Genomic DNA, 23,865 nt, shown 5'->3' on the forward strand with positions numbered 1-23,865 from the left:
AATTCAATCACAACAAAGTGTCTACCATTTGCTGAGCAAGCGCAAGAAAGTTAACACAAACAAAGAAAAAGCTATCCGACTTTTTTGTTTGTTTTTTTCTAAAAAAGGACCCTCACACAATAGACTTCCAAAGCTTTCCATCCATCCATACTGGTTGCAGAGGTAAAGATGCTCAGCACTCCCTCTCCTCGGCCACTTCCTCCATCCTTGAAGCTTTCCCTTCAAAGCAATAATTATGCTTCAATGACTTTTTGATACTCACAAATAAACAAACCCATTAGTCAGTGTTTTGGTGTTTTTTGGAAGAAATCTGCACTTTAGGCTACAAAAGATCTATATCACCTCTCAGACTGTCCTTTTAAGTGGTGGATCTCAACACTTTCAGGAGTTTTTAATGGAGAAAACATCTGGAGAAAACTGACCGGTCGTGTTGTTTCAACAGAAATCCTAAAAAAACTTTGAAATAAAAGTTTTGCAATAACCCTGTATGTTTTTTGCACAAGACCTATTTGTGGAACAACAAAAATCAAAGAAATAAATCCCCAGGTTATCCTAGATTACATTGTTTTCCACCCTGGATGCCCTATGCTACGTTCACATCGGGCTTGGAAACACGTGTTCAAGTGACCGCTTTCAATAAAAAGTCTATGTTTCGGGCTTCTGTGTTCAAAACTCTTGGATTCGTGCATGTTTTTAAATATGTTCTCGGGCTCTATGAAAAAAAAACAACGGTTATTAAACATGTTCTGAAAGTTAGAACGGTATACCTTTGATCAACCAGGGACTCAAATTTGGTAGTAGACGGATGGGTAGTTTTCTCTTCAAATCATTGAAGTGCCAACCGGTTTGAAATCGAAGGAGAAATTCATAACTGCGGTTTGTGCCCAGCTAGACAAAAAGTCTCTCATATATCGAGATGGAGCTGAGAAAGAAAAAGCCCAGAGGAAGATTTGCACCAATTCAATGTTTCGCACCAAGCCTCTTCCAACTGTTAGTACATTAACTAGTGCATTGCCTATAACTGTAACTGTACATTTACAGTGTGAACACCATATGCTGCAAGCGGGATTTCTAATGCGCCACACACCCAGTGTGAACACAGCTTTACTTGCAGCCATTCAAAAATTTGAAAATTCCCCCCACCAAAAAAATAAATAAATCAAGCATTCTTTAAAAAAAACACCTATTTTAATTGGTCATCGTTTACCATGTGAGCTTAATTCTGTGTAAAGTTGATATTTTTTAGACCACCCTCTGTCTTATAACTAATAACTTATTTAAAACGCATGTTTTTAACATCTTTGGACTTTATAGACACGTTAGCTTCTGAGTGCAAAAATGTTGAGACTGAAATATCCACATGCAGCATTTTACATCTTGTGGCTTGACGTATTGTGTGAATAAGAATACATCTGGTCAGCGATATGAAAACATCACACAAATTCACTCTCTGACAGGAGATATGTACAATATACAGTACATGTACATGTAAAAGGCTGTAATAGGCAATGAATTGTGGAGTGGGCATTTTACAAAATCATATGTTCTTGGCAAAGGCATTGAGGTGATCAAAGCCACATCTACTGTACATGTGAGGTCTGATCTGGTTCATTACAACTGATCCCCAGGCTCTGTGATGGGCACTTTAGGTTCCTCCCAACAGCTCTCTTCCTTCCCAACCCAGTGGATACCATGGCCATTTTCCTTAGATGACAGATGGGGCGAATGCTGGCGTTCCAGCGTGGAGAAAGTTGTGAACTGGACTCTCTTTCTTTTGCTGGTGGGTGAATGAAGGGACTCAGTGTGCATGGGTTTGCTTCTTTGCAAGCCCGCACAGCTGAGGGGAGAGTCTGTCACAGAGGCCAGGCAGCTGGGCCTCCTGGAAAGAGTGGCAGTCTTGTCAGGCCCAATGTCTATCACAGTGGTGGTGGTCTGGGAGTCCTGCTGGACAGGGCTGCCGGGCACAGTCATCACCAGCTCGGCGTCTGTGCCGAGCCATACCCAGTCATGTCTGTGCCCAGTGGGTTCCTGGCCATGAGAGGGAGGCTTTTTATGCTTGAATTTAACGACATATGAAATACAGTTCACTAGAAACACTAAAATCGCCAGACAAAAGACTCCCAAGAGAGCATACATGCCAATCTCTAAGTCTGTTAAGGGCCTGTTAGCCAGGACTTCCTCACCACCAATGTCTACCTCCACTGCCTCTTGTTCTGGTGTCTCCCCCTTGGTAGGAAAGTTGTAGTTTACTAGATTCCCAGGAGCTTTCACAGTACTTGTAAAGTTAACAGTGTTCATATCCTCCAGTATCAAATTTTCTGAATTATATCCCTTTCCGGTGTCTTCCGGGCTTTTCATGAGTGTAAAGTCTACCACACTGGCGGTACTGCCAGTGAAGCCTGAATTCCTGGCTTTGCCAACTCCTCCAAGACTGCCGCTGGTTATCAGGGATCTTTCTGTAGACTTCATAGTGGTCGTGATCTTTTGATTGGCACTCTCTTCTTTGTTGGAGATCGACGTCTGTGCTGGAAGATCTTGCGACGGCTTTCTTTGCCTTACATCAACCACATCACTCCCGTAGTCACTGCTGTTGTCTTTGTTGCCAACTGTGCCTCGGTCAAGGCTGCGGGTATTGCCAGCTGGCCGCCGGGTGTTCACTTGAAACTTGACCTTGAGGCTGCCATTGCCTACGGCCACAGTACTTTTGCGTTTCGACTTTTGGCAGTCCTCACAGATGGACATCTCGACTCTAACCAGGACTCCTTCACCCTCTCCTTCTGCCACCACGACTGGAGGTTTGCCCTTCACTGAGACCACCCCTTGATCCAACGATGCTACCGTCACACGGTGGAAGGCCGGATCATAAATGTCAAGGGGTGTCTGGTTGCCATCGCTGAACTGTAACCAGGCACTGACCAAAGCTTCCTATGAGGGAAAGAAACATGATTCAAGTTTAAAAAATATTTCAAAACAAAACTTTTCCCTATGAGATGTAAACTATTAAATGAACCTTACCTCTTTGGGATTTTGTAGAACCTCTTGTGTAGTAACTGTAGCCAAAATTGCCCTGTTACTTCCTGGGCTGCGTTGCAGAGTCATAGAAAGGTCAGTGACCAGTTGTACCCCTAACTCTGTGATGCTAACCTTTTCGTCCACAACTCTGACAGTTGTCCTGGCCAAGACGGCATTGGAGAATGGTGAAAATACCTGTTAGAGATTTATGAAAGACAAAGTGAACCGAGGATTCATATTAGGTTCTTTGACACTTGAACAAAAGAAAATTACTCTTTCACAACTCAGATGTGTTTGTCTATAACGAATGATATAAACCACTTTTTCATGGATTACCTGGATGGTTGTAGTCCCAAAGTCTCGACCTGACAGGATCCTTCCTTCATGAAGCCGTGCGATGCGTGTATCCTCCACCTTCATGAAGTACCGGACCAACCTTGTTACATCCATCTGCCAGTCAGAGCCGAGGAAATAGGCTACAGGATCTCTTGCATCTTCTTGCTCTGCCACAAAATAAGTCAGCACTCGCACAAGTGCATGCTGAAGCTGAAGCATGCACCCTTTCCCCTTCTGCTGGGCTTCATCGCTGTTCCAGCCAGATCTGGGATGAAAACACAGGAAGGCACATAAGATGTAACTCTTACCTTTCCATACTTAAAAAACTAAACCATGTCTCTGACTGAAACACACAGATATTCCCATAAGAGAGATCAACCCGCAAATCCACAAGGAGATATATTTTCCTTTTATTCAAACTGAATTATTCCAAAATAAAAAAGAAAGGGGGGGGGGGTATGCTAAACAAATGTATCCCACCTTTTTGAAGTCAGTATGGGCACTCTCCAGCTTTTGATCTGGCTCAGCTCTGAGTCTGACAACTCAATCTGGAGAGGGAGCTGAGGCATCCACACGTTTAGTTCCAGCTGAGCGCTCAGGTAGCTGTAGGTGAAGTTTACCACCATCTTCACCTTGCCTTTGATTTCCTTGCCATTTAAAAAAACATAATCGCACCTGTCCGACACCTGAGAGATTAATAAAAGAAAAAAAAATAGAAGAAATATACAAAGAGCAGTTGTGTCAACATTTTTTGTTTTAAACTCAGAGTGAGAGGGCTGTCCCTGAAAGAAAATTTTAGCCTCCTAACCAATGACAAAAAATAATAAAATATTCCCATAAAAGTCAGAGTTGTAACAAATAGACCTTTCTTACCACAACAAATGGCCTGGCAGCAGTTATGCACTGCATGTTACCACAGTAATGTCAGATGAATGTAATAAACTACTGCGATGATCACCAGTCCGAAGCATTAAGAAGAGGCAGCATTGCGGTTTTATGGTAATCCAAATATCATGTGGTGCAGTGCTGACATCAGTCCTCTACCCAAGTGCATTCATTACAGCTTAATTTCAAAAGTGACTTTTGGAAGTTTTTCCACAGCCACCCCAAGATCTCATGAACATTTCAGGGCACATGCCAGGAAGTCTTCTTTGGCTCTGTAAGCAGCCTCTCGGATACGGTGGATACATGACATTGAAATTCAATCAGGAGCTGATGGAGCTGCATAAACAGGATGTCAGAGGATTTTTCGGTTGCATATACATGGATTTTGATCATGCACCCAAATCACTGCTTCTTGGCTTTTTCTCTCTCTCTGGAATTGACCCTTGAAAACACATTTCTCCCAGAAAACCATATGAGAAATGAAATCAAATTCAGCAAATTAACAGTTTATTGTTTTAGATTGCTTGTTTTTTTGTGTTTGCAGTAGCAAAATAAATCCATTGACAACATTTGCCAATATTCCAGTCTTATTTTCCCGGGTAAGCTCATACCCAGAATGGGGCGCTTCTATGTTAAAAGGGATTTTCTGATTAGCTTAGCTGGAATAAGGTCATATTTGAAATAAAATGTTTTTTTGTTTTTTTTTTATAATATATTTTGCGGAGATTATCTGCATTACAGATTTGCTTTACAAGAGTGAGGAGTATGTCAGATATTTTCTGATGGATATACACATTTCTTCATGATAAAACAGAGTTTTCTAAATTAAACTCAAATAAAATAGTTCCATCCAGTCTGTATCTATAACATGGTGAACTTTCATCAGGATCTCCATGGCGATCTGGAAATAAATGAGATGTTGACAAGCCTCATGTCTCCCTTACATTTGTGTGAGAAATACTTAATAAAAATGCCTTATAACTAAACAATATAGTGTTAGAAAACTATACATCATGTCAAAGAGTCCCTAAGTATTATTTTATAGATGTGTAAAAGTGATATCCCTAAAGACATTTGGTACAATTCCTGTGTTTTCTACTAGGAATATTGTATGCATGTGAATAGAGTCAAGTAACTAAAAGCATTTTATTTAACTTAATGATTAACATGATAAATAAATCAGTGTACACTAATACATTTGTTAAGAAAAAACATTATAAAAATCAAAAAAAGTATTGAAAAACATTCTGGCAATCTTTAGTTTGGCAGCAGAAAAACTTTTTTGTCGCCTATTGATGCAAACATGGATCAAACCACATCTGCTCCAAAATGACCTTCATTGTGCAGCTACTTAAAACCAAAAACATAAGGGATTTTTTTTAATAGCCAGAGATAAATTCAAGCCCCAATGTGTTAAAAGCGATTATTACATTTTTTTGATTATTATTATGACTAAATGATACTCATCAGATGAGTACACTTTTGATTTCGAAAATAGACACACATACATTTTTGTTGACACTCTCAGAAATCCACTATTCTGTCTCCATTTGTACAAAAGTAATAGTTGCGAGATGAAGCAGGAGCTAAAAACAAATCCTGTTCCAGTGTGTGATTTGTTCGGTCACCCGCATCAAAATCTCATTATGTTTCAGAGAAAATCCCTGCTTGATTTCATTGTTTAAAAAAGGCATTTGTTTGTAACATGATTTAAAATTCACAAGTATTAAAGGTCGACTAAAACCAGAACACCAACCGGTCTAACTATAATGATATTTAAAGATGTGAAGATCTTGCAGCCAAAACGAGCTTTACTTGAGGAAAATATTCAAAATTAATATTTTAATTCTCAGGGGGGAAATTGGGTTCTTGTCACATTAAGTTCAGAGTTGATACAAATGTTTTCAGTTTAGGAAAACTGAAATGGGTTCTGAAAACTCAAGTGAAGTGTGTTTTTGCATTTTTAAATGTTTCATCACTTTAGGACTGTTAAAAAATCCTCTCTTTTCACAGCCTGCCCACGTGATGTCACATCAGCTCTCTGTAGATCGCTCACCAACTACAAAATTAACATTTCTTAGGTGAGATTTCACATTAAGAAGGTTAAGTAGCATATAAAATCTGACAGAAACCAAAATGATCCCAACAGGTAAAAAAAGAACATCTTTGACATTCTTTTATTATAGCGTCTTTTTGCCAACTAACGTCTGCTCCTATTATCCTTAACTGTCAAAAACTGTCATCGGGGAAATTACATTTGCTTATGGCCAAGATGTCTCAGTCTAGTTAATCCTACTTTAGATTAACCTAGTGTTACGATGAGCTGGTATTCTAAGCTTTTCTATGTTAAACGCTGGTCTTCTGATAGTGATCAGGACCTTTGACCTAAAGGTGTAGAAGCCTGTTTTTCAACTTCCTCCGTAAACACAGCTGGCTTCTGTCGGTGAGCCTTTCTCAGTTCTGCAGCAGAAAAAGGCGTACGTGTCAGGATCTAAGGACACTGGTTCCCTGAGGTTAGGTGTGATGAGAAGATTTGCAGTTTTAAAAGCTTATGTGCTGTAATGATGATGTTCATTTGACTGGAAAAAATAAAAATGAAAAAATGAAAACAGGTGGGTTTTTGGTAAATCCTTTGACATAGCACCCAAACTTGTCAACAATGATGGATCAAATTAATGAAAGAATGCATTAAACTGACAAACAATACAAAAAACACATATCTGTACAGTTATTGCATACATTTGTGTTTTATTTAAAAAAAAATGTAAATACTCGCTCAATTAATATTGGGTTTTTAGTGTTTTTAACATGCTCTTTTAGCAATGTTCTCAGGATGGAGGTAAAGGTTTTTTAAGTTTATTGATTTTGGCTAAAAATGACATAATCATAAAAAATAAAAATAAAAACTACTAGAAATGCTTTTTTAATAGATCAAAAGATGATGAAGTGGGATTTTAGTAAAAGATTTCATGGTCATAAAAATGTTTTTACCCATCTGCAGATATGTTTTTACTTCTTTAAAGGCAATCTGACATTGAATAATAAATATTGAGGTTATAATAGTTTGTTATTTTGTCTGCTTCCTTTTTGTCTCACATCGTCCTCATTTGAGGAAGAGGACATTCTACCTTGAGGACATCTTCATCAGTGGAGCTGCAGTCTGTGTAGTCGGACACATCGGTAACTGCTCCGTCTTCTTCCACTGCTACCGTCCTCACGGGCATCACAACCTTTTTTCCAGTCAGCACTGCTGTGTTCACGACCTCCGTGTCCTGCAGGGTCATTTATAAACAACAATTAATCTTTGTTTTTTACAACAAGACAGTCTGTTATTTTATTTTGTGAAGTTACCAACTTCATATAAGTAAAGTACAAATAAACAGGGCATTTGGCGTTCTAAGCCAGCAGTCCTGGAGAAATAAAAAGGCCAATTCCCTACTGAAGGAGGGCAGAGCAGAGGCAAAGAGAAAGCTGGGTCAACACGCGGACGGTAGTCTAATCTGGGATTTCTCTGCTCAGGCATCTTCCTTTAAGCGATGCTGTATGGGTTTAAACAAGGCCAAACATGCAAGGATTCAAACTAAGAATGAGCCCTACATCTATGCAGTGCGGAGCCTTCTGTAAGTGGAGCTGACAGATGTCCGCTCATGCAGAGATGATGATTTGATCAAAAAAATGTGTTTAAACATTTAGGCTAAAGGCAACTTTTAAAGTTTCTCGCACATACTTTGCTGAAGGAATCAGATGAGTTAAATGTAGAAATGTGTCAAGTTGAAAGTGAATCACTGAAGGAAAAATAAGAGCACCTCCCATACTGGCAACATGACTGAAAAGATCCCAGTTTTTGTTTACACAGATTTATGTGTGATGAGTATGAGATAGGAGCATTATGACTCCCTTTATAGACTGGAGTCTTTTTCTGTGTGTTTGCAAAGTGACAAAGTGCTAAATAATCCAGTCAGGAAAAGAAAACCAAAGCTCATCATCTATATGAAGCTAATATATTTATAAATTAATAAATAACATGAATTATCACTTTAATTGTTTTGATTAGGGCAAAAGACTGCAACGAATAAAGCTCTACATATTCACGTTTTTTCCTAATTATAATGAAAAAGATTTAAAAATGTGTTAAATAAACTGATTTAAGACTAAATATGAATTGAATTGCCTTTTAATTTAAACAAGTCGCTTGTTCTAATTGTATTGTGCAATCAAGGAAATGTAAAATTCCTGTCATTATTTCACACTGTAAGGTCAGACAGGTGTCAACTCATTCATTCAGCATTGATATTCAATAAGCTGTAATGTTCGGTGTTTGGTGGTGGGTGTGGATTATGTCATGGATTAATTATAGAGGAACTGTAGCATCATAAAGAGGCACCAGAATAGCAGCACATGAAGCAGCTGTTCGGAGCAGAGGATGACCACATATTACACAACCGAAATGAGCGGAGCAGCACCAAAAACAGGCTGCAGCTTGTCTGTGGTTTGTAACACAGGGTCACACTTAGCTCAAAATAGAAGCCTATTATCAAACAATACAAAACGAATATAAAAAAAACGGGATGAGAACAGATGAGAGAAAAAGCATTCTGAGATTTGTTCATGCTCCGATGCTTAAAGGATGCAGTTATTATTAGTGATGCTGTTCTGTACATCCGGCTGGATTTAACCAAGACTAGGTGGGAAGTGAACATTTGACGTGAAACTCACCATCACAAGAGGAGCCAGACCAACAAAGTCTCTCTGAGTGGTGTAGATTCTCATGGCCCCTTCCGTTTTGGCCAGGTTTTTGGATGCAGACGGCAGCTCCAGCTTCCAGATGATCACCTGACTGTCAAGAGGACTACTCAGTTCCTCCACCTCGAAGTCCATCTGAAGCACCTCAAACAGGCTGCTGTCAAGCCTGGAGTGGAAGCAGAGATGAGTGTTCAATACAGTTCTTGGTTTAAAACCAAACCGTCTGTTACAACACTGAACCGATCCGTGAGGAAAGTGAATCGTTCTGTCCTGCTGCAGACATTTGCTTATGTCTAGTATCAAACACATGCTAAATCGTTTTATTACATTTAATACATTTTTAATTGAAAAATGACTTTCTTTGAATTCTTAGATTTTTTTGTTTTTGTGATTAATAATGTTAGATGTTATTTTATGAATTACCTGAATGCTTAAAATAAACAATTTCATTAATTTATTCATTAATACACAAACATTTACTAAAACTGTGACCCTCAAATTGTGAGGAAAATTGAATCATTGCATCCCTGGTATTAACCAATAGAATAGAATAGAATAGAATAGAATAATTTTTAATGTATTTTTTTATGATACTTTGTTTAGAAACTTTCAAGTTTGAGATGGTGACCATGTTTGATTTTTATGGAAACCTTTCAGATCAGTGGCTGTGTATACTAGCAAAAGGAACACTAGGTCTTTTGTGCAGAAATTGCTTTTTTATTAGTGCAGTTCATGCCTCAGAGGATTTAAGTGGTTATCAAAAATCCATTATGTGCGCAATAAATAATCAATTATTCTTATTTTGTCTTAATTTCCATAAATTCTTTCTCATCTTTAACAGAAAAAAATACACATTTTACCTACAACATTTATGTGTTAATATTATTAACTTTTTTTCAGGAGCTTTACCTAGAATCTATTAAGTCGTTCTAGTTTTAGCCAATATTGCTGATCTAATAAATAGCACAATTACAGAAGACTTGACCTTTTATTCAGAAAAATAATGTCCTCAGACTCATATTTAAACCATTATTATCACATGTTCTTAAATTTCACATGTATTTTAAACCTCTCGCCATTCCATAGTTTCTCAGAGAGATCTGCTTTCTTGAGAGTTCTTTAAAATTTTCTTACATGATTTATCCTCATTATTTTAGTTTTTTTTTTTTTTTTCCTAGCAATATACAGGGGTCCGAAACCTAAATACCTAAAGAATCATTTGGGTCAATTTCTCACTGACCATAACTCAGAAGGAGCCACAAAGTCTTATTTAACCCTTTTGAGAAATGCACTGCTTTGTAATTATGTTATTATTATTATTTTGGTAAATATACATGAATTCTTTCTTTTTGTTTGTTTGTTTCTTTTTTTTTATAAATAAAACAAGCATAGTCACAAAATAGTATTTCTTTTTTTAATATGAAATAGTTTATAACTTCTGACGGAGATTCTTATGATTACCTTTCAAAATAAAAGACATCATGCTGCACCTCAAATTCAGCAAATGTACTAAGTAGTAGGTGGTGAAGTGTCAGCAGTGATTTATTTATTTTACTGTTTGAAATGCATCTCAGGCAGAAATTTGTAATGAACAAAAATAAATATGAGATAATTAAATAACCTTGGCTTTATTTTTTAACATACGGTGCACTCTAAATCATTGAATTTGCTAAGAAGAAAGGAAATCCACCTAATAATCTGTCAAGTATGAATAATGGTTGTGCTTATTGGACTCTGACAAATTTTGTTTGGCAAACGGCACTCAAAATATGTCAAAATGTTTTAGTTTGACTTTGTTAAACCAAGAAATGAAACCCCTTACTAGATTATTGGAGAATTATGATTACTGTTGTCAGGTATTTTGTAGACTGATCAATTATGTTATTTTGTACTTATTTTTACTTTACATTTACTTTATAGAATGTAAAACTTTTTTTTCTTCAACCAGAGAGTCATAATGGAGGAGTCAAAGAGTCACATGTGGCTCTGGAGCCTCAGGTTGCAGAGCCCTGGTAATATATAGGAATTTTGGAACCAAAGATACCAAATAAATGAAAATAAAACAGACAAAAATAATAAATCTGAAAATTACTCTTGAATTCTACTGCACTCCTTGCTCTTGAGTGTCTATCTATTACACAAGTGTGGAATTGGTCCTAGAAAAGGCCATCCTGCAAACCAAACTCCAACTTTTAACTGCCCCTCAGTGTTGCTAGCAAGAAAAGACTCCTGATTCAATTTTCTCTCACGCCCCGAGTTTGTATTCTGGATTTTATTTCTTGGCACTGAACTATAGAAAAGATGTATCGGTGCACCGAAACACAATAAGCATGCACATAACCACATGGACATTATCAGACTGACTGCAATGTGTGTGTATAAATCATTGTCAGGGTTGTGCCGACACACAGTAAGCCCTTTTTACTGCACGAGCATGACCTGCATACTACTCACTTCTGTGCACAAGATAAACAACAATGTGGAATTGGAAATCATATTTACTAATCCTTTATTAAGTTCTAAGCCAAACAACACCGTAAACAAATGCTTTTTATTAAGGTCAAGAAAGAGATTTGTTGTAATTTAATCATTGTAGCATATTGCTCCGAGACCTGAGATTTAAAGATGGTAATCGCATTCTGGTCAAGTATTAAAAGAAGATAGCTTGAACAGTACATCCCCTTAATTCTGCATTAACACAGATATCCATAAGATAATGGCTTCAGTCAGGCTCCGCCCTTCTGTCATACATAAGGCTTGATATCAACCATATCACGAGCAAGTGTCCACAGCCTGTGGTTTGTCTGACAGAACATCCCAAGCCAAGCTGCTTCACCCCAGAGTAAAACAACATCTTTATGTACTGATAACAACTATCCCCAAAGCTGGCAAGATAACAAGTGAGAAATGAAATTACTCGAGTTTTATCATATTTTAGAGAATAACCACCAAAACCTATCTCCCGATGCTCATAGGAGGTCAATATAATTGCTGATTCTAAAGCAGCTATCTTGCATAAAATATCTCATACATTTTTAATAAACTGACCTTTTCTGTAGAGACAAGAAAACCTGGACTATTGTAATAATGATAAAGATTTAGAAAAGTCGGTTTGTTTTCTTGTTATGAAAGCATTTCTTTTTTAAAACATGCAAATATCCAGCACTGCAAACAGATTCACAGGTGAATTACAACTTTAGATGATCAAATGTCAGAGGAAATATTCAGAAATAAGCTCTGTTTTAAATTTGTTTATCATCTTGTGCATGACAATCTGTTAACTTTTAATGTAGAAAAAGATAGGTGACAATAAATGCACCCAATAAAGAATTATTTGTTTTTTATCAATATATACCAATATTAGTAATATAATTTATATGGTATAAAATGTATTATATTAGATATAAATTATTTTGGAAGTGTCCCAAAATCCTAAAAAGTTAATAAAAACTTGTCCAGCCTAATTTATTGATGAGAAACTTGCAGACGTTCTTTAACTTTTTACGCTGCATCTCCTGTTCTGAAATTAGCTCAACGAAATTTGTATAGATTGTTTAATCTGTAAAATCTGCTTATGTCTGGAAATTAAGTAATTAAATAGATAATTACTTTGTTTGGAAACACAGTTTTGCTCTTCTTTTTTTTTTCAGTTGCCTTCACAGTTTGTCCTGTATTTTGCTGACATCATTGGCCTAAGCTGACCTACTTTAGTGTTAATCAGATAATGTTATCTCTCTGGAACACCAAACAAAAATGGACAGCTTGGTAGACTGAGCGATGGTTGCAAGGTTGATGATAGCTGTACATGTTCTCAGGGTGAAAACGACACGACAAAAGCAAACCCCTAACAGCTGGTCTCTATGTCCAGCATGCAGTGACTAATGGACTGCACGAGTAGCATGTCAGTCTGGTGTATTATACATTGCTGCATCGATTAGGAGTTTTTTGGTTGGATAAACTTCACTTTTAACTGTAGTTTTGACGCTTCTTGTCCAGACAAGGTTAAATATTAAAATCAGGTTGCTGTCCGTGGTGCTGAAGAAGCACAAACACTGATATTTTAAAATATTCTACAAATTTGAACTTTGCTTGAAAAGTCCTTGATATTAATTATGAATACCAATATAAACAGCAGACTGACAAAATGATCCTCACCTTTACCACTATATTTATTAACACATATTTTCAAATGGATAATTTGAAAAGATGTAAAATGCTCAAAGTTAGTAAAGCATTCTTGACTTTTTAATAATATTGACTTTTTGTCTGTGAGCAAAGAGCACAACTTCATAATCCAAATTTTTAAAATAAAAATTAGATACTTTAACCTTAAATGAACTCAGACTGTCTCAGTTCAATGGAATGAAGCGGCTAAACTAGAAAAGACATTGAGAAGATATTCAAGCCCTGCTTAATGAGATTTAGTCATTCTTAGAAGCCTTAAGAGTTTAGTTTGGGCAAATAAAAATGTGGTGTAGAAAGTGTTCTGCACTTCTTGGGTCTCCTATTACATGTCCATAGAAGACATAAAGATTTGAGCAGTGTTCCTATGAGTACAGCTGTACTATCAATGTCTCTTTAGTTTAGCTCAAAGCTACTACATTTCCTGCCGACTTTTAAGGACAAATATCGAACAGCAAAAACGCTCTTTTAGTCTTGTGCACAAAAATCCTCTCCTTTAGATGACCTGGAGTTCAGAGCAGGATCAATACGTACCTTTTTCCAGGTATTGGAGCCTTTCTCTTGCAAAGAACTGCAATGGCTCCATCTGCATCCATGTCCAAAGTGATGTCCCACAGCAAAGAGTTACTGGGTGTTGCAGTTCGAAAGGTCACACCTTTCTTAACTGATGCTCTGTAAAGAAGTATAAAGGTCAAAAACAATGTACATTTTGTTTTTAAATATTTATGCACATCCACTTTTAGACTTAAAGTTCCCATTTTATGCACATATCACTTTAAATCCAGTATCATCTTTTAGGGTTTAATGAAGAAAAGCACAGCTATGGAAAAGATAGCAGAATTTAAAAAAGGAAAAATGTAATTATTGGTGCTAATAATGATCTTCTATTCAACTGGGGTAGTAAAGAAAACATGTTCTCATTTCTTGTCCTATAAAATGCTCTAGTGGATTGTCCGGGTCTCTAATATGCAAATGGTTTGCTTCATGCCAGCAGATAGATATGTTCAGTAGGCTTTCGCTAGTATAAGCAGCTTGCAGTGGGTCAAATTTTTAATGAGATACTCCTCTGTAACAATTGCAAAGAGCAGAAAAAAGGCACACAAGTGAAATTGCAAAATAAATCCAGTTGACTGTTGCAGTGATGGAAATCAATATATTTTGCTTCTTAAGTTATTTTCACAAAGCTCGTCTAAGTCTCCCTCACTGCAACACAAACAAGTTGGGTCGAATCGTCCATGCAAAGTGTTCACATGTAAATCTTCGGGTTTTCATCTGCATGTAAAGCTGCGCGGTTTATCTCTCAATCTTTAAGATAAGAACAAGTGTTGAGCGCATTATGAGTCTCAGAGGAAATAATCTATGATAAGAACAGGAGCAATTCCAGCATTTCACTTGTTGTTGACCAGTCGCAGAAGCGAAAGCAGCCGCCCAGATCACCAAAGCAAAATAAAATTCAGACTTGTATTAGTTCCTGATTGAAACGCGGGTTGTTACTGGGTTTACCGATTCATCCTGTAATCTCAGAGGAAGTGACCCCTTATTTGAGCCCAGTCCTGTCGCGAAACATATTATTAGTTATTAACTGAGCAAACAAATGTGGCTGCTTCCTGCTCCCATAGATAAAGAGCTCACTAGTTAAAAAAAAAAAAATGAAACTGAGTAGGATGAGCATCATTACCATGGAGACTGCCTGTTTCCACCTGCTCCCTGCAGAAACTCATTCCTTTGATTAACACACGCTCACTAAGAGCACACACAAGGAAAAAAAAGCACCCACTGCAATGACTTGGCTTGTTAAAACCCTTTCGGTGTCAAATGCAGATGGAAAGATGCCACAATTACAGTCAAAGCACACTTAATAAACTCTTGCAGGTCATTTAGCTAAAGTCTAAGATTTGACCTTTGCCGCAGAGTTAGCTTCTCTTTGACGACCCTTAACTATGAAGAGCAAATAAAACAGGAAGGGAGGGCATTATCGTTGCCAAGGTGCTCCCTTTAATTTCAGTAATTGAAAGGCGCTTCTGTGTGAATGGGAGTGTCTAACAGAGGAGAGCAGGAAAGGGTAATTGTTATCAGTCAAAGGGTTCTCTGGAGGCAGCAGAGGCAACAACAGAAAAAAAGGGAAGCACACAGTCTGCTTCAAATGAGTAAAAACACAGGGCTTAGATGTGAGGGGCTGCAGATTAGCTTGGGCCAATAGCAAAATGAAAGCTGCCTGTTAAAGGCAACAGAAAGACCCAAAAAATGTCCAATTACAGCTGGCATTTTGATAAAAATGTGTTCTAAAGGTATTTGTACGGTGGCCCTGAAGTGCAAATCACACAACTCAATTCAAAAACATATTAAAGATTAAAATTAAAAAGGGCAAAACAATTCAGAAATAAAAACAGAATATCAAAAAAGTGAAAAGTTTCAAAAAGCAAAAACTATCTACAGAAACCAAAATGAAATATAAAAGAACAAGACACTATAAAAAATAGAAACAGGTAGGTAAAAGATAGTACCTGCCCTTTTCAGTTTCTTTAAAAAAGAAAAATATTTCAAAAACAAGAATAATTTCCAGAAATTAAAACGAAAATGTTAAAAATGAAACGCATGAAGAAGGTGGACATCGCTGTCTGGATGCTGACATTTGTCAGTCATTTCAACAGAAAAATACTAGATATGCGCCATAATAATCACAAATCTACGGTGGCCCTGAAGTGCAAATTACATCAACATTGCAAAAGCATTTTAAAAAATCACAGTGCCAATTAAAAAATAAAAAAAATGATACAAAAAATGTAAGCTCACATATTATAAATCAAATTAAATTCCACAAACCAACACATAATTTAAAAAAAGGAAAAATTTCAGAAAACTAAATTTCCAGAAATTCAAATGAAATGTTGAAAAAAAGTAACAAAAGAAGAAACAGGAAATTATCGCTATTTGCATAATAACATTGGATTTTTTACATTAGATGTTTCCAAATACGTCTTCAATGTCCAGATTAGTTTTGTACGGTGGCCCTGAAGTGCAAATCAGTTATTTGAGGCAGCTGTGGTCCAGCAGTAGGGCGGTCAACTCCCAATCGGAAGATTGCAGGTTCATTTCCCACTTTGCCTGCCCATGTGTTGAAGTGTCCTTGGGCAAGACACTGAACCCCACATTGCCCCTGGTGCAGGGTTGGTGCCACTGTTTAGCAGCAGAGAAACCATCAGTTTGTAAATGTGTGTGAATGGGTGAATGAGTCTGTGACTGTAAAGCGCTTTGGGTGTTTGAGGAAGGTAGAAAAGCACTATACAAGTATTTACCATTCACAACAACTCAAAAACATATTCAAGATCAAAATAACAGAGCAACGTTACATTTTAGAAATTGAAAAAAAAACTTCAAGATAAAACAAATGTCCAAAAAAGTGAAGAAAAAATAAATGATTTGTCATTGAATGCATTAAAACAAAAAAGGGTCAATTTAGTTTTCACAAACGACTGCAACATACATAAATATTGACAACTTTCATCATTTACTTCCTCTTAATTCCTTTATTAGTTTGTCTGAACTTCTTTTGACTAGAATAATAATAGGTGTGTGACTGTGACTCCCGTGTTCTAAAAGGAATAGCCCACAATTAATTCCCTATAATCAGTAATGTAAGACAGGTGACATATTCAGTGTACTAATGAGAAAAATCAAGTGGATTGTTAATCTAGTAATGGCCTCTGAGTAGCATGCCCTGTCATGATTAAACACCTCTGTGTATTGAGCTGAGAAAGTCAAGGTCTAGCTAATAAAAAGTGGCAGTAACAAGAGGGCTTTACTGAAGTCCCTTTTTTTCCTTCTTTGAGCTTCTCCCATGTAAAAATAAGAAAAAAGAGAATCCCCTGCGAAAAGGAGAGGTATTTTTCTTTTGAGTGGCTGGGAGCAGAAACTAGTCTCCATGGTCTTAGTTAGCAGACCTGGAGGTGGCAGCGGGCAGAGGGAAGCACCGGGGCAGAGAAGATGGATGGCTGTGGAAACCTAAGCTGACATCGCATGTGAAAGCAGCTCTCAGGTGCTACACCTGCTATCCATCCCACTCCTGACCAGGGAAGCAAAGAGTGGCAGTGTTGCCTTAAATTCAGCATACTCTTACCTCCCTTCATTTACATCCCTGCATGTATCGTCTCAGGTTTTTACAATCTTCCAGTTTCCCTCCACAATTCTTCTAAAATAACAATCACAACAGAGTTTCAGCCTGAAAAACATCTCCATGTCACATGGCAGAATGGCGAGAACGCCCCCATAGTTGCCATGAGGATGCTACTGAAGATCTCAGACAAATTCTCCATAATAATTTCCATGTTTTACTTTGCTGCGGGGCCACGGCACCACCAGTGAACCCCGTGCAATCAGAAGCAGATGCATTCATTAATTATGTAGGCAAATGTCCACCGTTTAGCCAGTCTGATGGCCAGCCATCAGCAACGTGCTTATCGTACTTATGGAGCAGTTCAGGGAGTTGACGAGACTTTCATGCCAACGCTCCTGCCAGATGGCTGGCACTACGGCTCTCAGAACGGATGTAAAAGCCCTATTTGGTACACAGATGAATGATTAGATTCCCTGGTTGAAAAGCTTATGGAGACAGTGTCAGATAGATCCAGAAGCTCAATGTCAACTAATGTCAATCTGCTACCTTGGATTAAAACTTTTAAAGAGACAAGCTATTTCCAATTATCTGCAAAGACAAAAAGCAAAAGGAGATTTCGTCTTCTTCTTCTGACTGTCAACTTCTCATGCAAACGAGTAATCTGCTGTTATTGCACGAGGCACTTTAAAGCACTTTACGCCCTCAGCCAAACCTCACATGATTGGCAAGTGTGGCTTATCTTTTTCTCAGCCATCTTCAAATTTGTGTGTCTGTGGACTCTGTATACATCACTAAAGGGGGTTTATCATGCTAATGGAAGATTATTAAGCTTGGCTTAATGGGACATCCAAGCAGCAATGGAGCCGACAAACAGCTGTTGAGGCCTGCACCGTAGAGCGCTTGTTTATGTGCAGATGAGCCTAGGTTAGGGCAGCGATGTGTTACTGCCCATGCCACTGAAAGAAACAATGAGCGCATTGTGCTTACGGCATGCAAAATGGAAATGCAGAGTTTAGTCATCAAGTTTATTAGGCGGCTCCAAGATTCGCCAATCTTCCAAGGCAAGGATGGGAGCAGCTTTGAGCTGAGGACAGAGCAGGACGGGCATGAAATATGGATTAAGGGTTGCTGGGAGGAAGAATGTAAAGAAGAGAGGAAGGGGACGCCAGAGTTGGTAATGCAGCTCTTAATTCTTGTTCTTTTTGGGTGACTAAGTGAAGGAGTTAGAGCAGCAATGATAACAACTGACAGGACGAGGAGGGGAAATAAAGTTTGTGTTGTGGGCTTCAATTCTTCTTTTAAATTAAAGTGACAGCGAGAAAAGCAAACCAGAAAATTAATACATATGCATGGATTAGCCTTTTTAATATACAAATGTGCAGCTACTGATCTAAGTCCAGTGATTCCAATGTCTTGATATACTAAAAAAAAAAAAGCTCCACTTCTTTTTTTTTTTTTTAAGAATTGCTAAAAGATAGGAGGAGGAAAAGCGAACATGCTCTCAGTCAATATTTACCTCTCCAAGTTCTCACAATTGGACTGAAAAATAGAGTTAATAATCCTTGACTGTCTCCTCACCTGTTCACCTCCACTGAAGCATGTTTGAGCAAGCCAAAGTGGAAGTCGCTCGAAATGGATTCATTTTTCGAGAACTATTGATTGGTTGTTGCAGCACTTTTAAATCTACGAGGACAGATGCCAAAGCACCAGCTCACTTTTTTTTTTCTTTTTTTAGGGTCTTTATGTGCTTTCTTGTATGTTCAGCATTAAACAGGGACACCTTCATGGCCGTTGCTCAAAAACCCCTGATTTATGACATGCACAAACAAACCAAATTATTTTCTGAGACTGCTTGGATAAAAAGCATTTCAAGCCTCCTGACACATCATTACTCACCAGTAAAACAGATAGTGTCTGCAATAATACTAGTGGGGGGAAAAAAGTCATATTTTAATTAGGTTTGTGCAAATCTTGGCTTGTCTGTTCTGACAGGTAACCTGGACAGATTTTGCTTTGCTATTTGATCTCTGTACAATGATGACGACAAAGACTGCGGATGACCATTAAAAGCATTGACAAAAGAGGGGGAGCAAGGTGGAATAAATTAGATCACTTTCAGTTTTGCAGGTGCAGATAGTTGATGATTTTTTTACTTTTGGATGATTTAGCCTGCAGGCAACCTCCTTAAAATATGATGCCTGCTTCACTAAGAAATCCAGGGAAATAAACCTTGCAGATAGTAAGATAAACCCTCATTTCCAGTCGAATAGGAATGTCCTGCATCGCAGGGTGAGAACATAAGCCTGTAAGTGATGTGGTTTTCACAAAGCCCACAGATAAAGCACAGCGAGTATACTCTTTAGGAGTAACAAGTCGCGCGTGACTTGATTTGATCCATGTCAATCTTGATGACTCCTGCAGCTGAAACAGCCCTTAATGTCATCAGGCTGCGCTCAAGCAAATAATCTACCACATTGCTCAGAAAAACCACTATGATATTTTCAGAGAAATGCCATAATCCACGCTTTATCTGGTTGCCCTTAATATGGCCCTATTTTTGGTGCTGCAGGATTTGTGCAAGATGTGGAGAAGATGAATAAAACAGTGTGAGTCTGAGTTTTTTGCTAATGAGTAGGGAGCTCAAATGAGGCCTCTGATGCTCCTCGTCTCTGAAAACTGTAAAGCAAAATCGGATTTTTACCTGAGAGTGAAGTTCGTCAGCTGAGCCGAGCTGGCCATGAGGATGTAGAACGTGGCAATGTCCGTCTTCTTCAAAGGTTTGGAGGACGTCCTTATGACGATGGCGTTTCCGAGCTTTAGTCGGGAAAGGGTCGCCATGCCCTTAGGTACTTGTAGAAGACGTACGCTTCCGATCCTCTGCATAGGAGTCACAGGAGCAAACTCTGTCTGCTGCAGTGGGGCCCCCCATCGACTTCCATCCTCAGAATTACATCTCCCGTTTACTTTAGGTCGAGCCTGGTAGTACAGTTCAACAGGGTTCCCTGCAGATGGATCCTGTCTCTCCCTGCTGGTGCCCTCCAACCCTGGAGCAAACCAGCCAGGCGCAGGGGCCAGTTCAGCCATGCAAGTCCCCCTCTCACCTCCAAGGGCACAGGAGCCCCTCACTTCTTGGGTTTGCCAGAAAGCATACACTGTCACACATGGTAGCTCATCCACAGCTCCCTCCCCCCTGACCCAGTCCCTTCCTGCAACATAGAAGAGGATCCGCACTTTGGGCTTGGAGGAAAAAACCCGAGGCGTCAACACAAAGGCCTGGATTTTCCAGTTAAATGTAAAGACATCTGGGGCATTGAAGAGCTGCACGGACTGGACCAGATCCAGAGGCACGAGGCGCTCCGTGGACATGGTGCCATAGGTGGCATTGACAGCTGGCTGGCGGCTGGCTCTTAAAATAACAAAGGGCTGAGTGTGACTCTGCATGCTGGAGTTCCTCATTAAGTCCTGCCCTGCCTCCTTAAGGATGAGGTAGTCTGCATCCCACACCTCGTAGCTGACGGGCAGATGGACAGGGAAAGGCACTGGACTTCTACTGTCAGTCACTTCCTTACTTGACAAATCTGTAAGATAAAAACACAGAATCTCAGTGAACGTGTTCATATGGAGCTATAGGATCATCCCATTTCAAAGCTGTGCTTTTTTTGAGCATAAATAAAATGTAATTTGTATTTTACAATAAAATAAAACACAAAAATACCATAGCAATGAGGCCAACCAAGGCCAACTGATCAGCTGAGTGGGACATCAAAGAATTAAAAGGGCTTCTGAGCTTAATCTTATGCCTTAAGCTTTGTCCTCAACATAGTCTGACAGAAGATATGAACTTGCAAAACATCGTGGATCCAATTTTGATTGTCAATATCATAATGGAACTCCCAATGGGCACCTTGTGATGGCATGGTATTAAAGCTATTGAACGGAGGCTGAACAGCTGTTTTTTTTTTTTGTTTGTTTCCTGACAAGTGCATCTGATGAACAAGCCTCTGACCTCTCAGTTAATAAAAAAAAAATTGATCCAGAGGAAAAACACATGCAAATCTCTTCAAGAGAAAGTCCGATTCCTTCAGTTTGATAATTGGAACTTTTTTGTGGCCCAGAAATGGCCCATATTTGTTTTTGAAAACAATAGTGAGGAGTTAGTCATACTAGTACAAACTATACCCAGTTTTCAAGGAAAACTTTCTTTTGAAGAGTAATTTAAGGATTTTAAGAATTGAAAAATAGAAAATACATTTTTACATTTCAAGTTCTTAGATGTACTAAGAGTTTAAAGTGTTAAAAATGTTATAATAAAAAAATTCAGATAGAGGTTTAATTGTAAGAAAATATCACAAATTGACTTTTTTTGCACCAAAGCTGCTCAAAAGCATACAAATTAAAAAGATAGACACATATATGAATTTAAAACACTCCCCCTGCAGTTTTTACAGCATTTATATTTAGTCAAAATTGTAAACATTTGGTTAAAGCCCCACTCCAGTCACCTTTTGATCTTTTTCTAAAGCACTCCCAGTTGTCTTTTAATTATGATTAGGCCGTTTTTAGCCAAAATATGTTTAAAAATAGTTTTCTAGAACATAGTTTCTGCAGAGCTGTAGTAGTTCGTTAAAAAAAATTGTCTCTGAGTTGTGAGCGAAACTGTTTTACCAGAGTGAGCCAGCTTCATTTCCCATCATCCTTTTGTTTACACTCTTTGCCGCTAGCTTACAGCTCCTCACAACTTCAAGCTAGCATCAGCGGTGCAACACAAAATGATGTGCAATATTGGAGCTATCCAGCCGCACAGTTTGAGCCAAATGGCTGCTCAGATGAGGAAAACAAAGACAAACATGGATCTAGACATCTGCAAGGGAAAGCATCATAATGGGCAGAGTAGGGAACTTGATTGTAGCTTTTACAACTAGAAGCTTTTCAACACCATTTTGCATCTGCTCCTGATTCACAATTTGAATAAAGAAATATTCATAAACTCTTAATTGATTTTATATATGTCCTAAAAATGCTACAAGAACACATTAAAAACACCAAAAACAACATTTTAATTGGAGTGGTTCTTTGAAAAGTCAAATTGATCATCTGTGAGAAAGTAGACGAGCAACTTCAACAATGACAGTGCTAACCCAGCTCAGCACATTTCTCCATCTCTCTACATGATCACATATCCTCTGCACAGGTTTTATTATGGCACACTTAAGTTTCAGGTGTTTGAGCAGGAAAACAGAAGACGAGGTGGATGGAGCAAACTGTAAAAAAAATTCACTCTAAAAAGCCAGACTGAGCACAGAACAAACCCAGTGCTTAAAGTTAAGTCGTCACACAACTGGATATATGAAATGTATTCTACACATGTGACCCTTCCCCTGGGGGAGTGCAGACACAGCCGTGCACAGAAACCATTTGTTGGGTTAACCACCCCCAATCCAACCTCTTAATACTCCAAAACATGGATTCTTTGGTGTGACTTGACCATGGTTTTGAACGCACAACCTTCTAGTTTAAGGGCAGACACTCTACCTCAATGCCACTGAGGAATTATGGTTTAGCTCAGTAAAGGAGAGTGATGTGTTTTATAAACATAGCATATATCCTCTTGCTCAAGCCCTAAACGCGTACATATTCTCCATCTCAATATTTACGAAAGGCCTTTTTCTCAAATTGTCATCAAGCGGATTTAGTCTATTTTGGAACATGATAGAAAACAGAAAATGTCGTTTCCAAAAGCGAGGCTTTCAGGTGCTTTACGTTGAGCAGTTCAGGGAATTCCAGGATTTAAAGGTGACTTTTAAGTACTACTCGTATAAGCATTTTCATTTAAGCAAACCGGCAAAATAAATACTCACTTATGTGCCCTCAGAGGTTAATGGTAAGTGTGTGGCTTAATAGAAAGGTCATCTGGACATCGTGTGTCCACATCAAAATCCTGTGTAGTGTTATGAAGATTACCACAGCCAGCTTGACTTTGTTTTGTCAAGAGGGGAGGATTGTTCTGCCCCGAGAGTTTATGACACAACACACCTCTCTGTTTCCTTTGAATAGGCAAACAAAGACTAAAAAGCCTGCTCCTAGTTTGTCGATGCATTCTGAAAATAACCACATTAAAAAGTTTATCACTGAACACTTCACCTAGTTAGATACATTTGAAGCTTTTTTCTGTCAAAATCATTTATTGCATCCTCTCATGACTCATGGCACTTGATGAGCCTTCCCATCATGTTCTCTTCTGCTTTTCACCCTCACTCATCTATCCCGGAAAAAAAGCCTTCAAGATGGGCTGACAGTTCACAAAGCAATGAGTGTGCCGTGCATGTCACAATCATGTCAGCCCGCAGCTCTCAGACGTAGCTTTTTTTTTTTTTCCCCTCCTTCCCTTCACAGTCAAGAGCGTCAGTCATGTTCGCTGAGTGGGCGACAGGCTGCACAACAGAGAGGCTGGAGATAGAGTCTGGATTGCCGGGGCTTAGCCTAGCAGCCTTCACGGCGACAGATGTGCTGATTAATACCAGAACTGGCAACGACACCGTTTTGAGTAAATATAAACTGGATCTCTGTGTCAACACAGTAAAAAAAAAAAAAAA

At 38.4% G+C, this 23,865-nt stretch overlaps 1 protein-coding gene across 1 annotated transcript in view; it reads right to left on the reverse strand.

Moving 5' to 3' along the window:
* Positions 1–1,018: 1,018 nt before the first annotated feature.
* The window catches only part of LOC112148414 (transmembrane protein 132D), a gene marked incomplete in the record, with an annotated part of 25,162 nt that continues 2,315 nt past the window's right edge, over positions 1,019–23,865 (reverse strand). The window contains 8 exon segments of the mRNA XM_036213637.1: positions 1,019–2,925; positions 3,016–3,207; positions 3,349–3,613; positions 3,829–4,034; positions 7,362–7,505; positions 8,950–9,142; positions 13,693–13,830; positions 19,974–20,850. Of these exon segments, the coding sequence (XP_036069530.1) occupies positions 1,612–2,925; positions 3,016–3,207; positions 3,349–3,613; positions 3,829–4,034; positions 7,362–7,505; positions 8,950–9,142; positions 13,693–13,830; positions 19,974–20,850 (3,329 nt within the window).

This window comes from Oryzias melastigma, linkage group LG9 (assembly GCF_002922805.2).
Source record: "Oryzias melastigma strain HK-1 linkage group LG9, ASM292280v2, whole genome shotgun sequence".
Lineage (NCBI taxonomy): Eukaryota > Metazoa > Chordata > Actinopteri > Beloniformes > Adrianichthyidae > Oryzias > Oryzias melastigma.